Source organism: Heterocephalus glaber, unplaced genomic scaffold (genome assembly GCF_053883595.1).
Source record: "Heterocephalus glaber isolate CG9 unplaced genomic scaffold, H.glaber_assembly_v1.0 deba00000621, whole genome shotgun sequence".
NCBI lineage: Eukaryota > Metazoa > Chordata > Mammalia > Rodentia > Bathyergidae > Heterocephalus > Heterocephalus glaber.
The window spans coordinates 16486471-16512324 of record NW_028258153.1 but is presented as its reverse complement, the minus strand read 5'-3'; the positions used below and the strand labels follow the sequence as shown (position 1 = coordinate 16512324).

Sequence of the window (25854 nt, the reverse complement as noted above, 5' to 3'; positions counted from 1 at the left end):
CCTAAAATGTACCAATAACCTTAATGAAACAAAAAAATCCTTGTAATAAAGAATAACAGGCAAGGCCTTTTGAGTTAACATATGTTGTAGTCTTTACCACTTGCTCAGATGAGCTGCTTTTCCTTTCATGGGATGAAACAAACATCAAACAAGTAAGAGAGAGACAGCTTTCATCAGGGAAGCCCTAGGTTACAATTTTGCCGATCTCTTTTTAGTTATATGCCTTTAGTCTTTTGAGACATAGTTCTAATGTGGGGGAAATTTCATTCATATATAGATATTCATTTTATATTATATATGTAACATTTGACATTGTCTTCTCATCAAGACTGAAAGCTCTTTGAGTAAAGGAGCCATGCTATTTTCAGCACTTTTTACTCCTCTGTTAAGAACAGAGGTATAGCTGGGTATGATTGTGCATGCCTGTAATCCCAGCACTTGGGAGTCTGAGACAGGAGGATCGCTGTGAGTTCGGGGCCAGCCTGAACTACATATGAGACCCTGTCTCAAAAAAAGAAAAAAGAAAAAAAACAGTGTGCGTATATTGAGTACTCAGTAAATTCTTGATGTAATGTGATGGCGCACACCTGTAATCCCAGTACTCAGGAGGCTGAGGTAGGAGATTTGCCGTGAGTTAGAGGCTACACTGGGTTACATTGAGTTCAAGGCCAGCCTAAACTACATGGTGAGACCCTGTTTAAAAAAGAAAAAAATTAGGTTTTGTGAAGACACATTACCAGTAGGTTTTTCTCTTTTACTGTGGTACCTGGAATAATTTTATAATTTGTTTCAGGTTTCTCTTATTATATCCCTTATCTATCCAAGAACCATTTGAAATTCCAACTCTGATCAGAACTGAAAAAAAATTATGTTTTATCTTGTTCCTGTAAAATTAATTTTGACTGTTTTCATTGGTCTTGATTCAGGGCACAAGCTATAGCGATCGGACAAGCAATGGTGGATGGACGTTGGCTGGACTGTGTCAGTCATCACGACCAGCTCTTCAGGGATGAGTATGCACTGTACAGACCATTGCAGGTAGTTTTTAGTGTTTACTGCTGATTAGAATATGGCTTAAAGATACTTTTTTTTTTTTCCTGGTACTGGAGATCAAACTCAGGACCTTGTGCTTGTGAGGCAGGCATGGTGCCACTGAGCCAAATTCCTGGCCCTGAAGGTAATTTTTATAACATGATTTCCCTGTTGTTTGAGGAAAACGAAAACACTTTTTTATTTTGATGTTGGGGAAGGAACCCAGGGCCTGGTGCATACCAAGCAAGTGCTCTACCACTGCCTTGTCCTACTGCTGTCTTTCTTCTTTTTCTTTTTCTTTTTCTTCTCTTTCTCTTCTTTTTTCTTTTCTTTCCTTTCTTCTTCTTCTTTATTGTTAAGTGCTTTTGATTTAGTAAGTAGTGGTGTTGAAGACCTGCTGTAGGATCAAACATTTTATTCCTTTGATGTACCTTTGGTTAACCTTGGCACTGTGGTATCATGGTTTCTTGTCATTTAATTTTTTTCTTGTTATTTAATTTTAATGGTTTTTAGTTTTACTACATCTGTTTTTAGAATTAAAGAATGACATACACATTACAAAATTATTGAAAAATTTAATATTACCTATCAAAATAGATTTTAACTCTAGTACTGTTCAATCATGTGAATTGTACAGAAATGAGTATCTTTTTAACTTTAGAGAAATGGAAATTACTTAAAGGCAGGACTTTTAAAAAAGATATACTTCTGCCTGCACGCTGGCCCTGCAGAGCCGGCTGGCCGGCCTGGCTCCCTTCCCTGGCCCCAACTGGCAGGCTAGTGGGCTGCCCGGAAGAGGTGGGGAGGGGAGGAGTGGGCTGGCCAGCAGGTGGGTGACTGTGCCGAACTTCTGTGCTAACTGCATGTGGAAGACCATGCAATCCAACCTGACCTTCTTCAGGTTTCCATGGGATCTGGCCAGATGCCTGAAGTGGGTGGAGAATTGTAGAAGAGCAGACTTAGAAGATAAAACACCTGATCAACTAAATACACATTATCAAATATGTGCCACAGACTTTGAGACCTCTATGATCTGTAGAACTGTACATTTTGCAGAGGCATTAGAAAACTAAAGAATGATTGGGTTATTTTATTTGTCAGAATTAATTAAAGCAGATACTTGTGAAGTCATTGGGAGAGAGTCCTTACAGGACTGTTCTTCAAAATAATGCAATACCAACAAAATTTGATCTTGCTAGTCATTTGAACAATCGCCATAGTAGACACACAAAAAAATGAATAAAAGAATTGAGTGAAGATGAAATCAGGACACTGAAACAAGTAAGTGATAGTGTTAATGACTTAGCTTCTGAATTCCTGTTAAAAAGGCCTTGACCTGTTGAGAAAACTTTTGAACAGGAACAGAGACATAGAGAAACAATAGCAATGCTCAAAATTCCAGTGCAAGAGTGGTGGGTGATGAGAAGGATGAAGACATTTTACCTTTAACCCTTGAAGGAAAACAAAGAATACTCAAAGTCTCTATTTGAAATTTTGATTCTTATGGGAAAACAAAACATACCTCTGGATGGGCATAAGACTGATGAAATCCCAGAAGGTCTCTTTACGCCTGATAACTTAAGCATTGCTAGAGTGCTGGATAAATTCTGGTGAAGAGGTCCTGAGAAAGTGCTTTGAGACCACAGCCGTAACACACTGTTCTATTCAAAAACACAGCAGAAACAGATCTCTGAAAGCTGTATTTGGGAAGAAACCCTCAGGGAAGTGAGGACTCCTTTTCTGCCATCCCTGATGATGTGATGGACATAGCAGGGGAAGAACACTTACCTGTCTTGGTGAGATTTGTCGATGAATCTCATAACCTGAGAGGAGTTTGTGGGCTTCCTGCCTTATGAAGCTGATGCACAAACTTTGGCTGTGAAATTTCACACTACAATAACTGAGAAGGGGGGACTAAATATGGAGTTTGGTCATGGTCAGGCTTATGTTGTATCCAGCGGACTTTCTTCTAAAATGACAGCTGTTGCTTCCAGACTTTTAGAGAAATATCCCCAAACTACCTACACACTCTGCTCTTGCTGTGCCTTAAACTTGTGGTTGGCAAAATCAGTGCTTGTGGTGGAGGTGTCAGTTGTATTACGAACAATTGAAGAAGTTTGTTCTTTTTTCCATCGATCACAACTACTTTTAGAAGTAGACAGTGTAATTTCTGTTCTTTTTCAGAACAGTGAAGAAAAGTGTAAAAAACTGAAGGAAATATGTCATTTTCAGTGGACAGGCAGGCACGATGCTTTTGAAGTTTTAGTGGACTTCTGGCAAGCACTTGTTTTATGCTCAGATGGTGTCAATAGTGACACAAATAATAGATAGGATAATTCTATAGCTGGGTGAGCATTTGTACTCTGTAGTGCAGGGACAGATTTTGATTTTATTATTACCATTGTTGTTCTTAAAAATGTCTTATCTTTTGCAAGGGCCTTTGGGAAAAATCTCCAGGCACAAGCTTCTGATGTCTTCTTTGCAGCCAGTAGCTTGATTGCTGTATTACACTCACTCAGTGAAGTGATGGAAAATATGGAAGTTTATTGTGATTTTATCGAGGAAGCTACAAATTTGGCAACCACACTTGATAATTCAAATGAAACTCCCTGGGGAATTTAGTAAGGCTCAGAAAGGTAACCTGGAATCTCAGTTAACCTCTGAGAATTACTATAAAGAAATCATGAGTGTCCTAACAGAAACACTGTTCAGGAACTTAAAGATACATTCTCAGAACACCATCTCAAAGCTCTTAAATGCTTATCTTTGGTACCCTCAGTCATGGGACAGCTCAAATTCAACACAGAGGAACATCATGCTGACATGTATGTACAGAAGTGACATACCCAATCTTGACACACTCTCAGCTGGACTTCATTGTTGGAGAATCAAATGGAAACAGAGGGAAAGACATAGAACTTCCATCTACCATTTATGAAGCCCTCCATCTTCCTGACATCGTTTTTTCCTAATATGTGTGCCTTGCTGAAAGTCCTGTGTATTCCTCCTGTAATGAAAGTTGAGAATGAGCACTATGAAAATGGACGAAAGCATCTCAAAGCATATTTGAGGAACACTTTGACAGTCCAAAGGTCAAGTAACTTGGCTTTGCTTAACATAAATTTTGATATAGAACATGATCTTGATTTAATGGTGAACAAATTCCAAACTGTACAACTAAGTCAAAGCTTTTTACCGATAATTCAAAAACTGTTAAAAATACCTAAGAGACTTTTAAAATGGTCTTTCTCTTATATTTGCTATTTGGAAGAAAAGCCATAAGGGGTATGTAGGCCACCTAATCACTGACTATGTTAGCCTATGGACCTGTCCGTGAATATATTAGCCATTGATAATCTCCATATTTAAAAGGCCCCTCTGAACTCTCATGTACCTGAGACCTGTCCTTTCAGAAGATAGCATTGGAAGTGCCACTCTTCACTTTGGTGTGACCTCTGCTGGTGGCACTGTGGAATTGTTTTAGTTAAAGTCATTTTAGACACATTTGTCACTGTGGATCAGCTTTCAGGTATTGAGTTGTCAATTTTTTAAGAAATGAATTTTGAGGTGGTGTGGGAGAAAGGAATTTGTCTTAAAAATCTTACGGTGAAGCCCATCATTGATCTGTGATTAGTAGGTGTTTTAAATGTGTTATTAAAAATCTGTAATGGTCAGTTAAAGGGAATTAGTAGAGAGACATGTATGAGCTCACCAGATTTCAGTGTAGATTTTGTCTTTATTAAATGAACTTAAAAGAAGGGGTTATAGTTAAAATTTGAATGAAGTGCTTGCCATTGTTATTCCACATCTGGTTATTGCTGTTTATATTCCTTTTGTGAGCCTACATCATCATAAGCTTATTAACAGGCAAATGTTGAAGACTTCTGCTTCATGGTCCAGACAGAATCGGAGACCATCCATACAGGAAACTGACTTGTCTATTTTCTTCTGTCTTTTTCCATGACTCTTATCTACTGCCATGTCTTGATTTATAAGCAAAACCTGAAGAACCCACAAAATGAATGTTTTGTGGTTTATCTAGAAATAATACAGAAAATATTGCTGTTATTCTTTGTGAAAAAAAGTTTTTATAGTTTATTTCAATCTAAATAAAATATGAATTTTTGTTTAAAAAGATATACTCTTATTCTTATGGTAACTATAGACAATTATTTAAAAATAATAATATATATAAAACAGCTCTGTGAACTAAAATTGGAAACTCAATAGAAGAAGATGAAGGACTTCAGAGATTGGTTTGATGTAACTTGTTATAGTTGTACAGTTACTTCCCAAGGTTTGTCCTAGAGTTGGCCCAGAGTTAGACTAAATTAAATGCAATTTTCACTCTCAGGACTAAAGGATGAAATGAAACTTGTAAAAACTTTATCAAAGAAAATGTTTTGTTCATAATGTGCTACCTAAGCCTTCTAGTTAATGAAAATTATAATTTTAAGAGTGGAATTGTCAGTTTGATGCTCTTGAGTGGTTTAGTTTTTATATAACCTTTAGTTCTTATATAAATTTACTGTTACTAGATTTGTAGAAATATCAGGCTGCAGTTAATTCATAGTGCGATAGCCTCAAAGTTGTTGCTATCTAGGGTTAATTGATCTTTTCTTTCAGAGTACAGAATTTTCTGAGACACCTTCTCCAGACAGTGACTCGGTGAACTCTGTGGAAGGACACTCTGAACCATCCTGGTTTAAAGACATTAAGTTTGATGACAGTGACACAGAACAGATAGCTGAAGAAGGGGATGATAATTTGGCTAGTGAGTTTGACTTTCTAACATTTTTGTTTTTATGAATCATTACTATATATGTATGATAAAATGAGTGTCCTGTTTAGTTCAAATGATTCTACTTAACAGTTTACGGTGCCTACTAAATGTAACATCTGGTAGCAGTCGTTGTTTTAGATACAGTATTTTCTTATGAAATCAACTCGGTAGGCAACTGACATTTCCAGATTTTATTGTAGTATATAGTATGCAGCAGCTTAAAAATAACTCTGAGCTAATAATATTGCAGCAACTTTCTTACTTCTTCACTATGATATCAGACTTTTCTCTCTGCAGAACCTCCAATATATTTCTTCAATTTTTCAAATTGATTTTATATTTAACTTGTTCAAATTTTATATGTATACACAGAAGTACATGAAAATACTGTATCCATTTTGGTATTGCACATTGGGCTTGTATATTAAAAAATTTTTTCTCCTTTCCTCCAATACCCTGATAAAACCCATTTTTACTCCCCTCCTCTCCCTGTATTTCTTTCCCCGCCCCAAAACTAAAAGATTCTGCCAGTCCTAGCAAGCGCACCTCAGTCAGCAGTTTCCAGTCCACAGTGGACAGTGACTCAGCCGCTTCTATCAGCTTGAACGTGGAGCTGGACAACGTGAACTTCCATATCAAGAAGCCCTCCAAGTACCCACATGTGCCCCCTCACCCTGCTGACCAAAAAGGTAGGAGGGAGTCACCATCTGGAATCCAGACAAGCTGGAGAGCTGGGCATAGGATCTTATGCCAGCCTGTCCTTCTGGCTTCCTCTGTCCCATATGGCTGAGGGGAATTGGTATGGGTTTTGTTCCACCCTTTCTCATTTTCCCTGCACCTCCTCCCCACACCTTTATTGGTTGGTTCCTTGTATTTCTTATTTTCTCCCTCAGCACCACCATGCCCAGTTTAAAGCTTATATATAGTCTTTCAAAGGAGCTACATCTGATTACTCTTCCCATAATGTGCAACTTCCAAGGTGGCATTTCTTCACATTTATAACATGGATGTTCTGCTCTAGTTTTTTCTCTTCCTTCATTTAACATTTTAAAGCCTGTTTGCCTGTGCTATTTTGCAGTAACATAGTATGTCTCTAAGCCTGTTCAGTTGCTTGAACTAGATTGGGGGAAGTTGTACTTTTAAAAAAATCTTTCACTACTTTTAAAAAGGCCTGAGGTGGTATATATAGTGTATTTACTTAAAAAATTCTTTTCTAATTGATACAAAATGAATTCATTATTTATAGCTATTTTGTTTGATGCTTTAGTCTACTGACTCAAAAATAATGCCTTATTTATTTTGTTTGGTATAAAAGGAAAAATAAGGTAAACTGTTTCTAAAATCTAACATAGCAGCACGTAAGAAATGAAATGCCTTTTTAAAAAATGGATGGTAAGGTTTACATTATTGGATGCATTAGAGACTAATTTAATTTATGCCCATAATGTGGCATTATATAAAAGCAAATTGAATGAGCAAATAATTAGGGAGTTTATTTTGTGTCATAATAATTGAAAAACTATTATACAGATGAAGCACATTATTCTATGATTTTACCTTGAGTTTGAATTTGAAACATTCAGCCCTATAAAGTTATCTCTTAGATCTGAAATGCTTGCCTAATTCTTTGCTGCTATTTTGAGCCCAAAGGTAATAGAAACAAGGAAATGTTAAACCAAAACACCTATATTAACATAATTTGAAAAAATTTACATTTCTACAACAAATTTCTCATAATTGTCAGTATAAGCTATCAGCACCATGTTGTAAAATGCCATTAAGAGTTAGAATAATAAAAGGGTGTGTCTCACTTAGAAATAAGGAATTTAGAGAGAGAAAATGGGAAAGGAGACTTGATTATCAGTGAACATAGATAAGACACATCTTTATGAGAATCCATAAAACAGAAATTGGAAAAAAAATGGAGAATGATTGAGTATGAAAGAACAATGAAGCACATGTCACACTGGTGTGATAGTTTACTGTAGGCTGTGGTCACACAGGAAGTATTGATGCTGAGGCAGTCTATATCATGACAGAGGATGTCTGTGCTCTGTACATACCTGTTGGCAATTTCATTTTGCTGAAAGCAAATTGTAAAATATGCATATAACTTGCTGATGATTCACCTCTTGGGACATTAAAGAAATTTTGAACATCTTGAAAGTGGTCTGCCATCATAAAATTCATAGTGGTAAAGGATAGACTGCTGAGCATAGTCACACATTTACTTGAGGAAACCTAACTCCAGACTGGTAAGAAAGGGACTAGAGGTTCACAGTGCAACCTCAACTTACATCTTCAGGGAAAGCAAAAACAGAAGCACCTACAGTTAAAATCCATCATGGGTCCTGATCTCAAATCTTTAAAAAGATTTTCTGCACAAGTTATGAGTGGCAACCTTCATATGATGATGAGTCTGAAAGAGGGACCAGCACTTTTAAGAAAAATGACACATAGCAGAAGTCCAGATTGCACTAAAGGTTGAAGAAAATGCCAAGGATATCTGAGAACAGATTCAAGTTGCCGTAGAAAGAAAGAAAAATCTTAGCAGGAAAGAATATGGTTGAGAGGAAAGTGAAGTCTAAAGAGAGTGAAGAGATAGGGAATACCTGGTTGTTAAAAGAAGTCTGTGGCCAGGTTTAGGCAGACTGAATACCAGATTGTGGAAAGAATTTAGATCTGTAATCTTTGAGCTGGAGTTTGTTATCCTTGAAGAATCATGTAAAATAGGAGAAAGTCTAGCTGACTGTGGTGATAGATGCCTTACACTTTTTAAAAAGTGGCTTCTTAATGTGCCATTAAAAGCCAGCAATATTACAGAAAAGCTTAGTGAATGGAGTGTATTGTGGTATTTGGAAAAGGATTAATGGTGATTGGGGATCTGGTTTGTTAACTAGAGTCATTCTGAAAAAACTTCATTTCCATCTTAGGTTGATATGAGGTTGGTAGATCAGGATATCAGAAAATGGAAAGACATCCTTGGTCCTGGGTAGGAAGAACCAACATAGTGCAAATGGCCATACTTCCAAAACTGCTATATAGATTCAGTGCAATCCCAATTGAAATTCTAGCAGCATACTTCATGGACCTTGAGAAAACAATCCAAAAATTCATTTAGAACAAAAAGAGACCTAGAATAGCAAAAGCAATTCTAGGCAACAGAGACATGGCAGGGGGTATCACAACCCCCAACTTGAAACTATACTACAAAGCTACTGTGATAAAAACAGCATGGTACTGGCAAAGAAACAGACCTGAGGACCAGTGGAACAGATTAGAAGATGCAGAAACAACCCCAGACACATTCAGCCATCTCATCTTCAATAAAGGAGCCAAACACCTTCACTGGAGGAAAGATAGCCTCTTCAATAAATGGTGCTGGAAAAATTGGGTTTCAACTTGCCAAAGATTAAAACTAGACCTATATTTCTCACCATGCACTAAACTAAAATCGAAATGGATCAAAGATCTAAATATTAAAACAGAAAGACTAAACTGGCTGGAACAGAGGTTAGGTAGAACTCTTGAAGACATTGGAATAGTTTTCTTTGACGTTAACTAGACATTTGATAGTCTTTAATAGCTTTGTAGGCAAAGATGAAAGTTTTGTACTTGAAGTGTGTTGAAGACAGTGGTCATATTGTTAAAATCATAGGTTCTGGAGTCTTTGTGAGCTTTTTAAAAATTATAAGTTGACAAATTATTGTATATTTATGGGATACAAAGTGATGTTATGACCCATGTATACACTGGAATGATTAAATCAGGCTAATTAACATTATCTGTTACTTTAGATACACTACTTAGGGTTTGTTTGTTTGTTTTTTGAGATAGGTTCTTGCTGTATAGTTCAGGTTGGCCTTGAACTCATTGTGTAGCTCAGGCTGGCCTTGAACTTGTGTGACCCTCTTGTCTCAGCCTCCTGAGCGCTAGAATTACAGATGTGCACTCCATGCCTGGCAATAGTTAAAATTTTTTTGTGATGACATTTTCTTAGCAGTTTTAAATATACATTGTACTATTATTAACCATAGTCATGTTGTATAATAGATCTCAAAAAATGCATTCCCTTATTTAACTGAAACTTTCTATCCTTTGATCAACATCTCCACACATCCTCTACCCAGTCTCTTGCCACCACCATTCTACTTCTTATGAGTTTTTTTGTATGAAAAACAAAAGAGAATAGTTTGGTGATGTAAGAGCTCAGTAATACCACTATTAATACATGAATTTGTAGCTTGTTTTAATAGTAGTACAAAATACTGAAATGATAAATAATAATTCGTTGTCAACAGGAAGAGTCCAAAGTTATGCCATGGGATTTTATCTGTTCAACACTTACTTTTAGTGTTTTTCAGATCCACAAATCATTAAAATCTAGAGGGAGGGAATGGCTAGCATATTAGAGGAAGTAGGATTTTAAAATCTGTATTTTCTTAAGCAGTAGCTGTGACTAACAAGATAAAATTTAACACATAGTGTAATTAGCAAAAAAAGGTCTCTTTTTTTTCTTTTTTTTTTGTTTGGTTTTCTGAGGCAAGGTCTTGTTATGTAGTTTGGGCTGACCTCGAACTCACTATGTAGCTAGCCCAGGCTGGCCTCTAATTCAAGGTAATCCTCCTGCTTTAGCCTCCTAAGTACCGGGATCACAGGTGTGCGCTACCAAGCCATTTGGCATTGACAGTTCTTGCTTACTAGTTTGTTGCTTACTAACAATAATTATTATTTTTTATGTATCTTTTGAAATTGGATTAAAACAATTTGCTGTTTTGTAGTTAAGATGAACACTGACCACCAGAAGAGTAAAGATTTTGTGAGGGGCCAAAGGTTTATCTGAGAGGATAGAATTCTTCCTCTGGTTTTTATTCCTTTAAATAAATACAAAAGGGAATGGCTCTCCTTTTAGTCTTTCCATTGAAATAAAGGTAATACTGAATCTTTTTTTATGGATTGTCCTCTTGTCTTTTACAGCTGAGGAAATTGGGGTTTATAAAATTTCTGAAATACCTGTACTTTTAAAAAAAGACTGCTTCCTGAATGTCCTGGCATACTGCTGTAAGCCCAGCTACTTGGGAGGCTGAGGCAGGAGGATTGCAAGTTCCTGGCCAGCATAGGCAATTCAGTGAGACCCTGTCTTAAGATAAAAAATAAAAAGATTTGGGGATTCAACTGAGTAGTAAAATGCTTACCTAGGATGTTCTGGGTTCAAGGCCATTGCCATGTGCACACACACAAAAAATCTGCTCATAATTTTTATCTTATGTAGGAAAATCCCTTATTTTTAGAAGCTTTTAACACTTAAGTATGGTCTTTGGTTTATTAATTTCTCACTGTTGGTCTTGGAAAGTTGTGCAATTAAAATACATTGTCTCACTATATGTTGCAAGCAGGATTCTGAAACATTCTTGGAAAGTTAGCAAGTAGAGTCTAAAGAAGAAAGTGAAAATCATAACTTCTGTAAGCCTGTTGATCAGATTTCCCTTATATGTATAAGGCATAGAGCAAATTAAGCACTCCATGAAGAAATCAAATCCAGAATGTGGGACATTACACAGGATATTTGGCATGGATTTTTAAAAACTCTTCATCATGGAAAAGGAAAACAGTATACAGGAAGTCTGTTCTAGATTATAAGAGAGTGAAAAGACACAGCCAGTAAGTGCTATGGATGAACCTTATTAGATCTAAGTTTGAGGAGAAGCTATCAAAGACATATTGAGGACAATTGGATTAATTTCAATAGATAACTAATTCTATGATATTAAGGTATATGATATTAAGATACAAGAGATACATGTTGAAGCATTAGTGGTAAAGTGTTGTGGTGTGTATAACTTTAAATGATTGGGGGAAAAAAGCATATGTATATGTAGAGAGAAAAGAGGTGTGGCCAGTCCTTAAATTGTTGAATCTAAATAGAAATGTACACCATTGTATGTTAGAATTTTTTTTTCATAATATTGGGGAAAAGTCTTATCATTTCTGAACTCATATTTAATCTTCAGTGTGAGAAGTAAGGCTTGTGAAGAACAATAAATTAGTTGAACAGGATTTAGCGTTATCCATTTCTGCAAGGGAAATACAGAAATAAAATACATCTAATCTACATACTTGATTTTATTATATAGTACATTTGTATATTCTAAATAAAGTATTTTTTCTACTTTCTGGTTGGAAGGATGAGTACATTGGCTTATAAACATATTGACTTTTTTGGGGGGGGGGTACCGGGGATCAAACTCAGGTCCTTGTGCTTGGGAGGCAGGCAGAAGAACCATTGAGCTAAATCCCCGGCCCCATAAACATCTTTACTTTTGAAGTCCACTTGGTTATACATGAACTTGGAAAAATTTTTGTGGGGAATTTTTACTTTAAAGGAGTTAAAATACATTGTGGCTTAATTTGCATATTAGAACCTCATTTAAGCTATGCTTGGTCATCTCTGTAGAGGAACTTTCAAGGGGAAATGAAAAGTAAGTTTCACTTGAAAAAAAATACTTAATATTTTAAAAGCATTCAGAATGTGTTTAGCAGTTACCTTCTGGCAAAAATTTGGCAGTAATTGGAACTTTTGAAAACTCAATAATAAAAAAATTAATGTTGTATCTTTGTTCTCTGCTAATGTTACTTTCATATAAATTTGTTTTATACTTATATTCTTAACTCTAAAATGTATTCTATCAAGTAGCTTCTGTGTTAACTACCTTGTATATAGACAAATTGATTATTAAATCACAGTTATACATAAGAAAAATTGTGTAATATTTTAGGCTTGTCATACAAATTACTGTCACCTTCAATTTTCATAAACTGATTCAGTTTTGGTAACTGAACATTTACCATTTGGTAAATGCTTAACATTTGAAGTAAGGTGAATTGTTTTGTGGTTCTGTTGAGTTATGAATTCAAGCCTATTAAGTTTAATGTGAAGAGTATAGAACAAGTATAAAGAAGCATTTTAGCTCAAAGCTTTGTTGAGATTGGAGCAGTGATGGGTTATTATACGTGACATGTTGTATGTGGGTGTGTTCTTTGTTCATTATGCTGGCCTGTTGTAGTCATATATGTTTCCTTTTCTTCCTCCTCTTTGTTCTTTCCCTGGTATGCAGAATATTTGATTTCTGACACTGGAGGACAACAACTCTCAATAAGTGACGCCTTCATCAAAGGTAATTTCACCAACAGTTGTACAGGGGATGGTGTTTCTTGTTCATGAAGGTATTCTTAGGGATTGACACAGAGTAGTAGGTGCTGAGAATATATTTGATTATTTTAGTATCATAGGAACACAGTTTTGGATATGTGTAATAACTGAGAATGTTGAAAGACAAGAATGTAAACTTGTACTTGAATTGAGAGAAAGAAGTTTCTGACCTGAAAAGTAGTTTGAAAGCTTTTTAATACAATTTCAGTTTCATTTTTAACGACGTTGATGGTTTATATTTTCTTACATTATGAATATAATATTAAATATTGATACACATATCATCAAGGATTGTCGACTTTGTCCAGAAGCCCAAAGGCAGATCTCTTCTACTTGAGGGTGCTGCTTGCTGTTGTACAGTTGGGAATAGAAGTTGACAAAAGGATGCTCGTCAGTTCTTTGCTTCAAAAAGAATATAAGCCATTTCTTACCCCTTCCTTACTTGCCTTACTGTGGAATAAAAAGACACACCATGCTTGTCCTCAACGTTCCACAGTTTTGGCCTCAGATAATGGCTGACGCTACTTCCCAGTGTCTTTTCTTGACTCCTGGGGTTCAGATAGTAAAGGTGGGGTGCTTTGGAACAGGGAGCCACTGTAGCTGATCTTGTCACTTGGCAGGCTTTTGACATTCATCTCTAGACATCTGGTTCAGCTGGAGTGTTCAGTAGAAAAGGATTTTTCAGTCCTATTATTATTAGTATTAGTAATAATATTCAGCAGTTACTTAGTGAGCATCTTTTTTTGCAAAGCATTTGCTGTCAAATTTTTGTCTTGATCTATCTTCACTCTTTAAAAAATGTAAAGATTTAATAAAACTTTAAATTACTGTGTATTGTATCATATTTTAGTATTTCCTTGTAGTTTATTTTTGGGTCAAGCTTGCTAAAATTTTGTTAAAAGCCTTTGTGCCAGTACTGGAAAAAAAAAAAAACCACACTAAGAAGAATTGTCTTAGCTGGGTATGGTGTCATATGCCTGTAATCTCAAAACTTGGGAGGCTGAGGCAGGAGGATCACTGTGAGTTTGAGGCCAGCTTGGACTACATAGCAAGACCCTATCTCAAACAAAAACAAAAACAAAAATTTCTGGTTAGACTTTCCACACTGTCACCTGTTCAGAGATATCTGAGCAGAACTACTGCCTTGACAGTTCAGTGCCCGCAGTGTCTATATTAATTCTGCAGGGATTTGGATTTTGGTTGAATGCACTTTTCCCTTTGTGATTTTGTGGGGAAAATAAATAGTTTCTTCTTTTAATATTACAAAATGTGTTAAAGTACAGTGCAAAAAAGTCATTGTATTTGTCTTTGAGAAGCCATCTTTGTATTCTTGGCTTGATTTTAGGCATTTATGTAAATTTGCTTTTTTCAGTTTTATTTTGTGTTTTGGCTCTTATCAATTGCTTCTCTTTTGCTTTTCCTTTTTGCAATGCTGGGAATCTGGGGTCAAATCCAGGTCCTTGCATAGGCCAGGCACATGCTCTAACACTGTGCTACACCCCAGCCTCTGCTTCTGTATTTTTAATATGTTTGTGTATGTACATATGTATTTATGTATTATGAAATTTTATGTATTTATTATATGTCTTTGCCATTTTAATACCAATAATCAATATTGGCCAACACAAAAGATTTAAAAAGAGAAATTGATAATTTGCAGCTACAACATGATGATGAAGTAATAACTTCTTTTTTATACTTAGAATCCTTGTTTAATCGTCGAGTAGAGGAAAAATCCAAAGAACTGCCTTTCACACCTTTGGGTTGGCATCATAACAACCTGGAGCTCCTGAGGGAGGAGAATGGGGAGAAACAAGCCATGGAGAGGTTGCTGTAAGGCACTGAGCTTTTTAATTTTAATTTTCTATTTTTATAACCTTCAGTGACTTAGGCAAGTGCATAGTTTCTCTTTATAAAGTAAAAAAAATACTTAGGATATAAAGCCTATTCTTATTTCTGATGAAATCTCTTATTAAAAAGAGTCTCAAACTGTCCACATTTTATATCTTAAAGTTTCATTTCAGCAAATTAGTGGAGACATCTTAATTGACTATATTCACAGATTTCATTTACTATATGTGCAAAAACCTCTAAGGTGCAGATAGATATATGAATGAATGAGATCTTATTTGAGAGACATAATTAAGATACTTCATTGTAGACTGCTTATTGTTTTTAGAAATTATGTCTAGCAGTATTAACTATGCAAACTTCTTTTTTGTAACATTTTTGTAGTTCAGCTAATCATAACCACATGATGGCACTTCTCCAGCAGTTGCTCCATAATGACTCATTGTCACCCTCTTGGAGGGACATCATTGTGTCACTGGTCTGCCAGGTTGTTCAGACAGTCCGACCTGATGTCAAGAACCAGGATGATGACATGGATATCCGTCAGTTTGTCCACATCAAAAAGGTGAGCTCTCCTAATGCTCTGTAAATACGAGGAATGGGTGAGGCAAGCCCAGTGGCAGTTTGTCTCCTACTGGTAATCTAAAAACAAAGTCATTGCCGTACGGGTTGCTGGGTGATTGGTGGTGTTTTGCTGTCTGCTGTGTTAGCAGTGCACTTACGGCTGTGGGAGCCACTCAGGAAATGAGAGGTGGATGGAAGGGGCGAGTTGCGTGGAGGATAAGGTGGAAACCCAAACAAATATAGTTGTTTTCTTTTTCACTTCTTCTTCTTGACACACTAGTTATGAGAAAGCCCGTTCTCACCAGTCTGTCACTGTTTGGAGGAAAATCAGTGGCAAATTGCTTTAATTCAACAGTAATGGAGTTCTGTGTGTATTTTTCAAATATTTTACTTAAACAATATTGGTTTTAATTGCTGTAGACTCCAGTTTATTCAGTCACTGAATATTTTAGAGTCAAATATTACATTAGCGAGTAGGGATAGGAAAACAGACCATCATGCATAGATGCCAGTAGTCATCGGCTAAAAGGAATAAAGATATTCTGGAGCTTCTTGTTCTTATTACATCATATAATAGTTAAAATAAAACAAGTAAAGAAATAAGAACATCCACCCAAGTGGATTTTAAGGATTTATCCTTGAATTTTGTTTTCTTTATTACTCCATTAGATTCCTGGTGGAAAGAAATTTGATTCTGTGGTTGTCAATGGCTTTGTTTGTACGAAGAACATTGCACATAAAAAGGTAATGTGATTCAGTTCAAAACTGAAGTAAAGCAGATCATGACTATGAGCTCAGCTAATTAGTATGTGTATGTGTGGTACATAGTGTTTACATTTCTTTTTTTGTTTTGTTTTGTTTGTTTTTTTTGGTATTGGGGATCGAACTTGGGTTCTTGTGCTTGCTCAGCAGGCAGCAAAACCACCGAGCCAAATCCCCGGCCCCGTGTTTATATTTCTTGTGGGAAGTTGGTACATGTACATAACACATTTTAACTCCTTTTTCATTCTCTTTCCCTTCCTTCCATCTCTTCAATGGAAACATGCTGTCAATCTTGTGTAGTTTTTGAAATAGCCTGTTTGTAAGCCCCACATGATGTCTTCTTATAACATTAGAGTTTTGAATAAAGTTAAGAGTATAGAGGAATAGACTAAACCACATAAAAGCCACAGTTTTAAAGAATTTTGCCTTGGTCTGAACAAATTATTTATTTTGAAAAGGAATAAAGAGTAACCCATAAGCACTAAATGAGAATATATTCACACTGATAAAATGATATACTTTAAGTTAGTAATTATGAGCAGTGGGAATTTAAAGTTATGATTAAGAAAGGTCTATAAAATGCAAACTTCAGCAACTTTAACAACTGTTCATTTTATTGCAGATGAATTCTTGTATTAAAAACCCCAAAATTCTTCTGTTGAAGTGTTCCATCGAGTATCTCTACAGAGAAGAAACTAAGTTTACTTGCATTGATCCTATTGTGCTTCAGGTATTATTTAGTACTGAAAATTAATAATTTGGAGGGCTGTGATTTTAAAAATTAATTTTATTAGTATACTTTAGATCTACATAAAGGTCATTCATCATAGAGAATTTGTACTTGTGCATGATATATCTTGATTCTTTTTTTCCCATTCCCTTCCCCTCCCTTCAGCTCTTCTTTCTCTCCTTATTTATGAAAGCTTTGTTGCCATTTTTTTCTTCTTTTTTTCTCCTTTTGGAGGAATGTGTTTTACTATGATACTTGCCATCTCTTAATTATTTTTAAAGGAAATTTCTTACTCATGTTGTATTTTAAAAATTCATTGTAAGAGATACTTATATGTATTATTTAGAACTAGCTTATGCAGCCCTCTGTCACATATTTTTTAAGTGCCAAATTGTTAAAGGGAACACATGACTGTTGGGGAATATATGGAAGAAAAAATGAAACCCAAATACTGGTTTCCCTTTCCCAATTGGGGCACTGATTTACTGGGAAAATTTCTGGAACTTTTCAGGTCCTGATAGAATCTCCAGCTTATAATGTTGTCTGTTCTACTGAAACATATTTCTGGAATACCGTTTAACTTGTATATAGTTGGTGAGAAGGGAGTGCCAGATGGAAGTTGTGCTGGCTTCTGTGTGGTTTTTCTAAGCAAGAGGGCCTAGAATAGCTGCAATAAGATTATAATCCTCATCTAGAAACAAAAACAGCATCAGCTCAGCTGTTATACAGGCAAGAGTCTTTTCAGAGCTGTTTTTTTATTTGTTTGTTTGTTTGTTTTATAAGATAGGATGTTGCTATATAGTGCAGGTGGCCTTGAACTCACTATGTAGCCCAGGCTGGCCTTGAACTCGATGTGATCCTCCTTCCTCAGCCTCCTGAGTACTGGGATTACAAGTGTGCACCAGGATGCCTAGCTTCAGGCTCTGTTTTAAGAAGTTAAAAATGAGCATTTCTTGCAGGCCGTCTCCCTAGGGAGGTGTACCTGAGCCCTACATGTCTGTTGGTAGCTTTACTGCTCAGGGCTCCATGCCCAGTTGTATGGGTGTACCTTTTGAATTTCCTTTGAGGAAGCCCGGATCTCTGCTAGCTGGCTGTCTGGGCTGTCCAGGTTCTCTGTTGAGGTATTAGTGCTGTGGATATGAAGTTGTATAGGTTTGAAGTTTCCTGCCCATTTGTTTTTCTCAGAAATGCTGTTAATTTTAATTTGTGGTCATTCAAAACGGGAAGTTTTTAGCAGTGTAAATGTCATATTACGGGAGAAATTTATGTCCAGTTACAGAAATATTTAGGAAAAGCTTAGTTGCAAATTCAAGGTAATCACATTTTCCCAATCATTTTTGTTCTGAATTCATAGATACCAGTAAGCAAAACTGAGCTGTGCTTAAAGGCGGCATAGTGCATTTTGAAACTCTGCTCTGATCTTAAGCCTGTTACCCTGGGCTCAGTCTTTTTGGAATCAGCTAATGTTACCAGTAAAAACGTGAGGCTTTGACTAGATTTAGTTCTAGTTTTGATTACTATGACTTTTCAGTAGAAAGCTTAAAAGGAATGAGAACAGCTAATATTGTTTACAGAATGTAAGAAACTTTGATGTTGGGTTTTTTGTAGTGCTAGGAATCGGGTGCACACTTGTTCATCATGCCCTGAGCTCTAACACTGAGCTCTGCCTCCATCCCCTGTGCTGGGGTTTTTCTGACCTCATGGAAGATTTTAGCAGAGGACTTTAACAGGATTAGATCACAACTGTATTGATTATAAGATGCAACCTGGTTGTAGAGATATTAAAATGAACTAGGGCAATTGAAATCCATAGATACTATTTAAATTTGTCCATTTTATTATTGCAGTCAGCTTAACAAAATAAAATCTTTTCATATTAGAGAAGTGTGCTGTGGGTAGACATGTAATTAAGAAACATGATTTAGCTGGGTGTGGTGGCACATGCCTATAATCCTCACACTTGGGAGGCTGAGGCAAGCGAATCTCCCCACATTCGAGGCCAGCCTGGGCTACATAGTGAGTTCAAGGACAACCTGAACTACATAGGGAGACCTTATCACAAAAAACAAAACAAAACAAAACAGACATGATTCAGCTCAGATAATGTAAAGCATCTGGTTCATCAGCGCTTTTAGACAGTTTCATGATGCTTTTAACTCCTGCCCTAGTAAACAATTTGAATTGAAAGTTTCAGCTGATATTTTTCTTTCTTTTCTTCCCTTCCTTTCCTTTCCTTTGTGTTTTCCTTATCTTTCCCTTCCTCTTTCTCCTTTCCTCCCCTCTCCTCTCCTTTTGTTTTTGTCTACCCAGGGTGGAATTACTAATTAGAGAAGAATCGGAAAGGTAGATAGTGAGAAAAAGGGGAAAGAGGAACAAAGGGGCAAGGAGATAATAGGTTGTGACTTTAGACTGCTGGGGCAGGAGCCTGTGAACTCTGTTGGTCTGCCAGGCTCTCCTCTGTACTCATGGCCTACCTCCTGGTACTCTTTCCCGGCAGAGCTTGGACCAGGGCATCTTTTTTATACAGTGTTTCATGTGCAGTCATAGTAGTTAATTGGAATTAGAACGGAGAAAAAATTTATTTGCCATCCATATTCTAGAGGCAGAAACTTAAAAAAAAGTTTAATTATTCTTTATTGGAGCTGCACAAATAAAAACATTTTTAGTGCTATTAAATTGTAACTGAGTCAGCAGAGTAGAAAACTAATACATTTCAGGGGGCAGATTCCATCATGGAAGAATTTGATATTATAAAGTTTGTCTCAGGAAAGCAGGCAAAGACTAGAAGAAATATACTCCATAACTGGTCACATTCATTGCAGGAATGAACTCATGCATCGCTAGTGGCTGACATGAATACAGTCTTGCTCAGATAACACGGTTGGTACATGAAGCAGAAGTTAGAAACATGCACATATTCAGTTGTCTCTCATCTGGAGCCCAGAAGTGTTATAAAATAGTTAACACATTGAATTCTTTTAACTCTGGTTATTATTTAAAATATTCATTTGCTTTGAAAGTAAGCCTTAGTGATGAAGTTGTATTAACTTATGTTTTAGATCGCTAGCTGTTCAAGGTAGATTATGATTGGTTGGGAGTTTGGAACTAGGAAGTAGCTGAAATACCGTCAGTTGAAGAGCTAGTTTTTCTAATACTCCAAAGAAGAGATGCTTCTGGGAAAGAGAGAATTCATAACCATATTAAAAACATTTAGAAACTGTTTTCATTTTTGGGGGTTGTGAGGTTAGATTTATTGGTTGCTTGATGTAGTCTTTTAACCTCTGAGAGCTAGCTAATTGGAAGTTCAGTTTTTATAATATAGGCTATTAAAGGATTGAAATTCTTTCAAAGTAAAATTAGTTGGAGAATGGAATTACTCTTGAAACTCTTTGCAGCATAATCAGTAGTTTAGAATGATGACTGAAATTCTTGGTTGTATTTGAATTAATTTTGTGTCAGACTTATTTGTGGGCAAAACATTTAGGCTGAGATTTATATTAATAATCAAGCTGTCCTGATATTTTAATAAATCCAGGTCTTGAGCTGTTATAATATTTCTGATTTATCCGACTTAGGAAAGGGAATTCCTGAAGAATTATGTTCAACGAATAGTTGATGTTCGACCCACGTTGGTTCTGGTTGAGAAAACAGTGTCTCGGATTGCCCAGGACATGTTATTGGAACATGGCATTACATTGGTCATTAATGTAAAGTCCGTGAGTGTTCTTATTTTTATATCACTGTAAAAATGAAAGCTTTTAGATTGATGATACACACACACACACACACACACACACACACACACACACCTATGGCAGGTACACAGGCACTTTTATTTCTTTGCTATGTCATATATATTGATAGTGGGGCAAGAAGGCATAATAGCTATTTCATTATGAAGACTGGAGAATCTCAAATTGGAAGAAAGTGTTGAACGCTCATATAATGCTTATTGTAGTTGTCTGTAAGACCAGAGGTGGACTGAGCATTAAGTAATCAGCAGGTATTTGTTGATTCTTCATTTTGTTGGAGAATTTTATAAGCAGAAAAATGTTCTCTCCTTAAAAAGCCTACTTTTTTGCAGAATAAAGGCTAATTCTAGGAATTTTTCCCCCCACAGCATTTTGATGATACATGGTGCTCAAATGCCTTTTGATAATGTTAGTATGCATGTGGTTTTATTTTAGTGAACACATACTGATTACTTAACAGTCAGCTTATCTAAAAGTTTAAAAAATTTATCATATTATTAAAACTAAGGAAATCATTTTATTTTTTCATTGTTTTTCTAGGTTAAATTTAGTAAGATTTTTATTTTATAATATATTTTCCTTTGTTGTAGCAAGTTTTAGAACGAATCAGTCGAATGACCCAAGGTGACTTAGTGATGTCAATGGACCAGCTGCTCACAAAACCACACCTGGGCACTTGTCACAAATTTTATATGCAGATATTTCAGCTACCTAATGGTGAGTGCTTTAGCATGGGTTCACTTGCAGTTGGAGAATCTCAGGAAATGAATTAACTCCTCAGTTCTGTAATGGTCATGTAGTAGGAAATACCTATTAGTTGTGGTTAAGTGAGGATAGAAACTGTGGTCTTATTCCCTTAAGAATTTTTTTTGTTTTTGTAGGTACTAACCTGTGAATTAATTGTGTCTGGACTTCTGAATTGTTTCCTTGCAATAAATGTAAACCTTCTTAACGTTTTGTTTGTTTATTTGTAGAACAAACCAAAACGCTGATGTTTTTTGAAGGTTGTCCCCAGCACCTAGGCTGTACCATCAAGCTCAGAGGAGGCTCTGATTATGAGCTAGCTCGAGTTAAGGAGATCCTGGTATTTATGATCTGTGTAGCTTATCACTCTCAGCTAGAAATCTCCTTCCTCATGGATGAATTTGCTATGCCTCCCATGTTAATGCAGAGCCCTTCATTCCATTCTCTGATTGAGGAACAGGGAGATGAGGGGACTGTACAAGAGCAGTACAGTGGGAGCTCCCTTCCCCGGGATCCTGACTGCCCACCTGAGACACTGCCCTCTGAAGAGAGCACCTTATTGGAATCATGGATTGTATTTGAGAAGAATGAGCAGGAAAGTAAAAGCATTCCACAGGCTGCTACTTCTTTGAAGCATCAAGAGTATGCCACAACAGCTTGCCCGGTGGGTATCCCCTGTGCTCTCTTCCAAGAAGTACCAGAGTCATTGTTGCCGCTCCATATGGATCAACAGGATGCTGTAGGCAGTGAGCAGCTAGAGCCTTTGGAGCAAACAGAAGAGCAACAGGACCCCAAAAGCCAAATGAGAGCCTTTAGAGACCCTCTACAGGATGACACTGGATTATACGTGACTGAGGAAGTTACCACATCTGAAGATAAGCGAAAGACTTACTCTTTGGCCTTTAAACAGGAATTAAAAGATGTGATCCTTTGCATCTCCCCAGTAATCACATTCCGGGAACCTTTCCTTTTAACTGAAAAGGGGATGAGATGCTCTACTCGAGACTATTTTCCAGAGCAGATTTACTGGTCTCCCCTCCTTAGTAAAGAGTTCAGAGAAATGGAGAGCAGGCGGAAGAAGCAGCTGCTTAGGGATCTGTCTGGACTTCAGGGCATGAATGGAAGTATTCAGGCCAAGTCTATTCAAGTCTTACCCTCGCATGAGCTAGTTAACACTAGGATCTCAGAGCATCTGGGTGAGAGCCAGAGCTTGGGAAGAATGCTGGCTGATTATCGAGCCCGAGGAGGAAGAATTCAGTCCAAATATTCAGACCCATTTACTCACTCAAAGGATGCATCAGATACTGCAAGTGGCAAACCAGGAAGCAAAACCGAGGCTAATGAAGAGAGAGGGTTGATTCCCAGTGATGCAGTATGGTCAACAAAGGTACGCCCAATCCACTTTCCATTTTCATGTAAACTTAGAATGTTTGAAAAACCCCGCTATGGTGGTGCAAAAGAAAAAAAATCAATATGCCAAGCTGCATGCACATTTATTAGATATTTCTTCTATACTCTTTTTCAGTCTCTAGTCTCCTGACATATATTTGAAGTAGTCAGATAGGGTTGCAAAGTAATAAAACTGGGTTTTGGGGTATAAGATGAGCTCATGGTGAGGTAGAAGGAACCCTGCTGTAAGAGGAAGTGATTGCTGCTTGAAGTTTCTGTTGGTATGCTTTAGATGTGTCTCAATGCATCTTTGATCCTTTTGAAGCAGTGACGAGGAGTGAGACATGGAAGCTTATTGTAGGAAATGGATTTCGTTTTTAAAAAATGGTGGATTTACTTGTAAAATTTTAAACAAAAAAACACTGTGAATATTGTTATTTAACTGTGACAGTGGTCTTGTTAGAAATAAGGGTAATTAAGGAAGATTTGTTTATGGTTACAGTGATAATGGTACTAATAAAACTAATGAACTCTAGATGAGGAACTATAATTGTTTAATAAAAAAAAGACATTCAGTTTCACTGGTACTCAAAGCAATATTTTTTTTTATTTGTAAGACTGGCAAAAAGGAAAGTGATAATAGAGTCATGGTTAATGAGGGTGTAGAAAAATACCTTTCTAAAATTTTATATACATTTATATAAATTTATAGAAAATGATAAGGAAATCTCTTGATTTACACATATATTTTTATGCCTATGACTGGAACTACTGCTCTTTATAATGTATTCCTATGGAATTAAACCAGTGAAACACGTTTGTATAAGGTGTTTGCATTTTGTAGGAATATATGCATGAGGATGCATTGTGTCCAGTTGTTTGCTATAAAAGAGATGTGTTGGATCTCATTTAATGACCTGGATAAAGCTCATGATGTATTTTAAATGTTAAAAGCAAGTTTGAGGGCTGGGGATTTAGCTCAGTGGCACCATGCCTGCCTCGAAAGTGCAAAGTCCTGAGTTTGATCCCTGGTACCAGGGTATCTAAAAAATCTAAAAAAGAAAAAAAGGAAGTTTGGTATTAATATATGTAGCATCATTCCATTTTTACAAAACCAGTATTTACTAAGTGTACTTATGTGGGTGCTTGTGTGTGTGAGATCTAGCAAAAGGAACAGATTTTTAAAAACCATACAAGCTAGTCATATTGAGAGGTGTTGTGGCATCAAAGAAGCTTCATGTATTTCATAAACTTCATGTACTAATGTATGAATTTTAACAGAGATCTGGTGTTACCTTTGTAAGGATCAAAACTAGGTCTAAAGCACAGGTAAATAAATACCTTAGAATTTTGATTTCTGGGTGTCTCAGATTGATGTTATTATATCCAGCCATTTTATCACACTGTTTTATGGGGATATATTTAGTTAAATTTTTCTTCCAAAATAATCTAATGTAGTTTTTTTTTTAAATAAAGAATATTTAATGTGAGAAAACCAGCTATTAAGGATTGAACCTAGGGCTCAAATATGCTAGGCATACCACTGAGCTAGGCCCATCATTTTTTACATTTAACTTGGACTTTTGAGATTTTTCTTTCCTCAAAAATCAACTTCCCTTTTCATATTTAGTTTCTTGTTGTTTTAATCTTCACCAGGTTAAAACCTGCAAGTTTAATCTGTATCACTCCTGCAAGTGATGCTAGGAGGCTGTACTCATACAGTGGAACGTGTTGGATGTTAGAAGCTTGCGGTGGTGTCACAGTGCGTTAATGTCCAGGTCCTCATGTGTCCCTTCTCCCTCAGGTGGACTGTCTGAATCCTGCTAACCACCAGAGGCTGTGCGTGCTCTTCAGCAGCTCTTCTGCCCAGTCCAGCAATGCCCCCAGTGCCTGTGTCAGTCCTTGGTAGGATTCTTCTTTCCCTATGCTATTGCACTTATGAGCAGACTTCTAGAAAATTTAAACAAAAAAGGAAATGCAGCTAATAGGATAGGATATATTTTTAGGTACTGCTGGCAATGTATAAATTGATAGAATATTTAAACTTAGAAAGTTAATAGGAAATTTATACCTTAAGGGTGAAAATAATAGGAAGGATGACATAGGAATTTATACTTATAGAGTGATGCAGTAGTGCTCACAAGACCCTCAGTACTCAGAGATGGGGTGGGTAGGGGTGGGGTGGTAAACAAAAAACTAAAACACAGGAAGGAAACTTGAGGGAGAAGCCTGCCTGATGAATTCCAGTATCAGGAGTGTTTAGAGAAAGAATCAGGACTGCCCCTTGATCCTGGCACTGCCTACAGCTCAGGTCTGGTGAGCACACATCTTGAGAAAAAGTCTTAACATCCCAAAGGAAGAAGCTGAGTACAGCAGCAGGAACCAGACTCGTGCAGTCGGTGCCCAGCCTAGCACACAGATAGACTTGTTGATTAATGGAGTAGAACTGAGGCTGCAGAAGCAACTCCATGCCCCTTCAGCCATCTGATTTTTGACAAAGGTACCAAAAAACATGGTGGAGAAAAGATAGCCTCTTTAACAAATAGAGCTGGGAAAACTTTCTCCATGTGCAGAAGAATTAATCTAGACATATCTGTCTCACCCTACACTAAAACAAAATCAGAATGGACCAAAGACGTAGAAATAACAGCACGAACACTGCATCTGCTGGAAGATAAAATAGATAAAACTCTTGAAGACATAGGAACAGATAAGGACTTTCTAAACAGAGCCCCAATAGCACAAGAAATAATAGCAAGAATCAATAAATGGGATTATAACCAACAGAGTAAAGAGACAGCCTACAGAATGGGAAATTTTTTTGTGTGTCAGCTACTTTCTGAACTGAAGACAAATACTTAGAATATATAAAGAGCTCAAAAAAATTAGACCCCATGCAAAATAAAAGACCCAGTAAAAAATGGGCAGTTGAAATGAACACACTTCTCACTCGAAGTTCAAAATGCCAGTAAGTACATTTAAAAATGTTCAGCATCTTTTGGAGTTAGAGAAGTACATATCAAAACAGTACTGAGAT

At 36.6% G+C, this 25854-nt stretch overlaps 1 protein-coding gene and 1 pseudogene across 14 annotated transcripts in view; both read left to right on the top strand.

Annotated features, from left to right (window-relative positions):
- Pikfyve (phosphoinositide kinase, FYVE-type zinc finger containing) overlaps nucleotides 1-25854 on the top strand; it is a 127607-nt gene that overhangs the window by 49191 nt on the left and 52562 nt on the right. For 12 of the 14 annotated variants that reach the window (XM_021263534.2, XM_021263533.2, XM_021263531.2 and 9 more), the window contains 12 exons: nucleotides 927-1038; nucleotides 5659-5806; nucleotides 6337-6504; nucleotides 12931-12990; nucleotides 14729-14858; nucleotides 15261-15441; nucleotides 16110-16184; nucleotides 16825-16932; nucleotides 20508-20648; nucleotides 21275-21401; nucleotides 21659-22815; nucleotides 24622-24722. In XM_021263534.2, coding sequence (XP_021119193.1) covers nucleotides 927-1038; nucleotides 5659-5806; nucleotides 6337-6504; nucleotides 12931-12990; nucleotides 14729-14858; nucleotides 15261-15441; nucleotides 16110-16184; nucleotides 16825-16932; nucleotides 20508-20648; nucleotides 21275-21401; nucleotides 21659-22815; nucleotides 24622-24722 — 2508 coding nt within the window. The remainder of the gene's footprint in view (nucleotides 1-926; nucleotides 1039-5658; nucleotides 5807-6336; nucleotides 6505-12930; nucleotides 12991-14728; nucleotides 14859-15260; nucleotides 15442-16109; nucleotides 16185-16824; nucleotides 16933-20507; nucleotides 20649-21274; nucleotides 21402-21658; nucleotides 22816-24621; nucleotides 24723-25854) is intronic. The other 2 variants (XM_021263539.2, XM_021263538.2) reach the window with 1 other exon arrangement.
- Nucleotides 1184-5652, top strand: LOC147829369 (52 kDa repressor of the inhibitor of the protein kinase pseudogene; annotated as a pseudogene).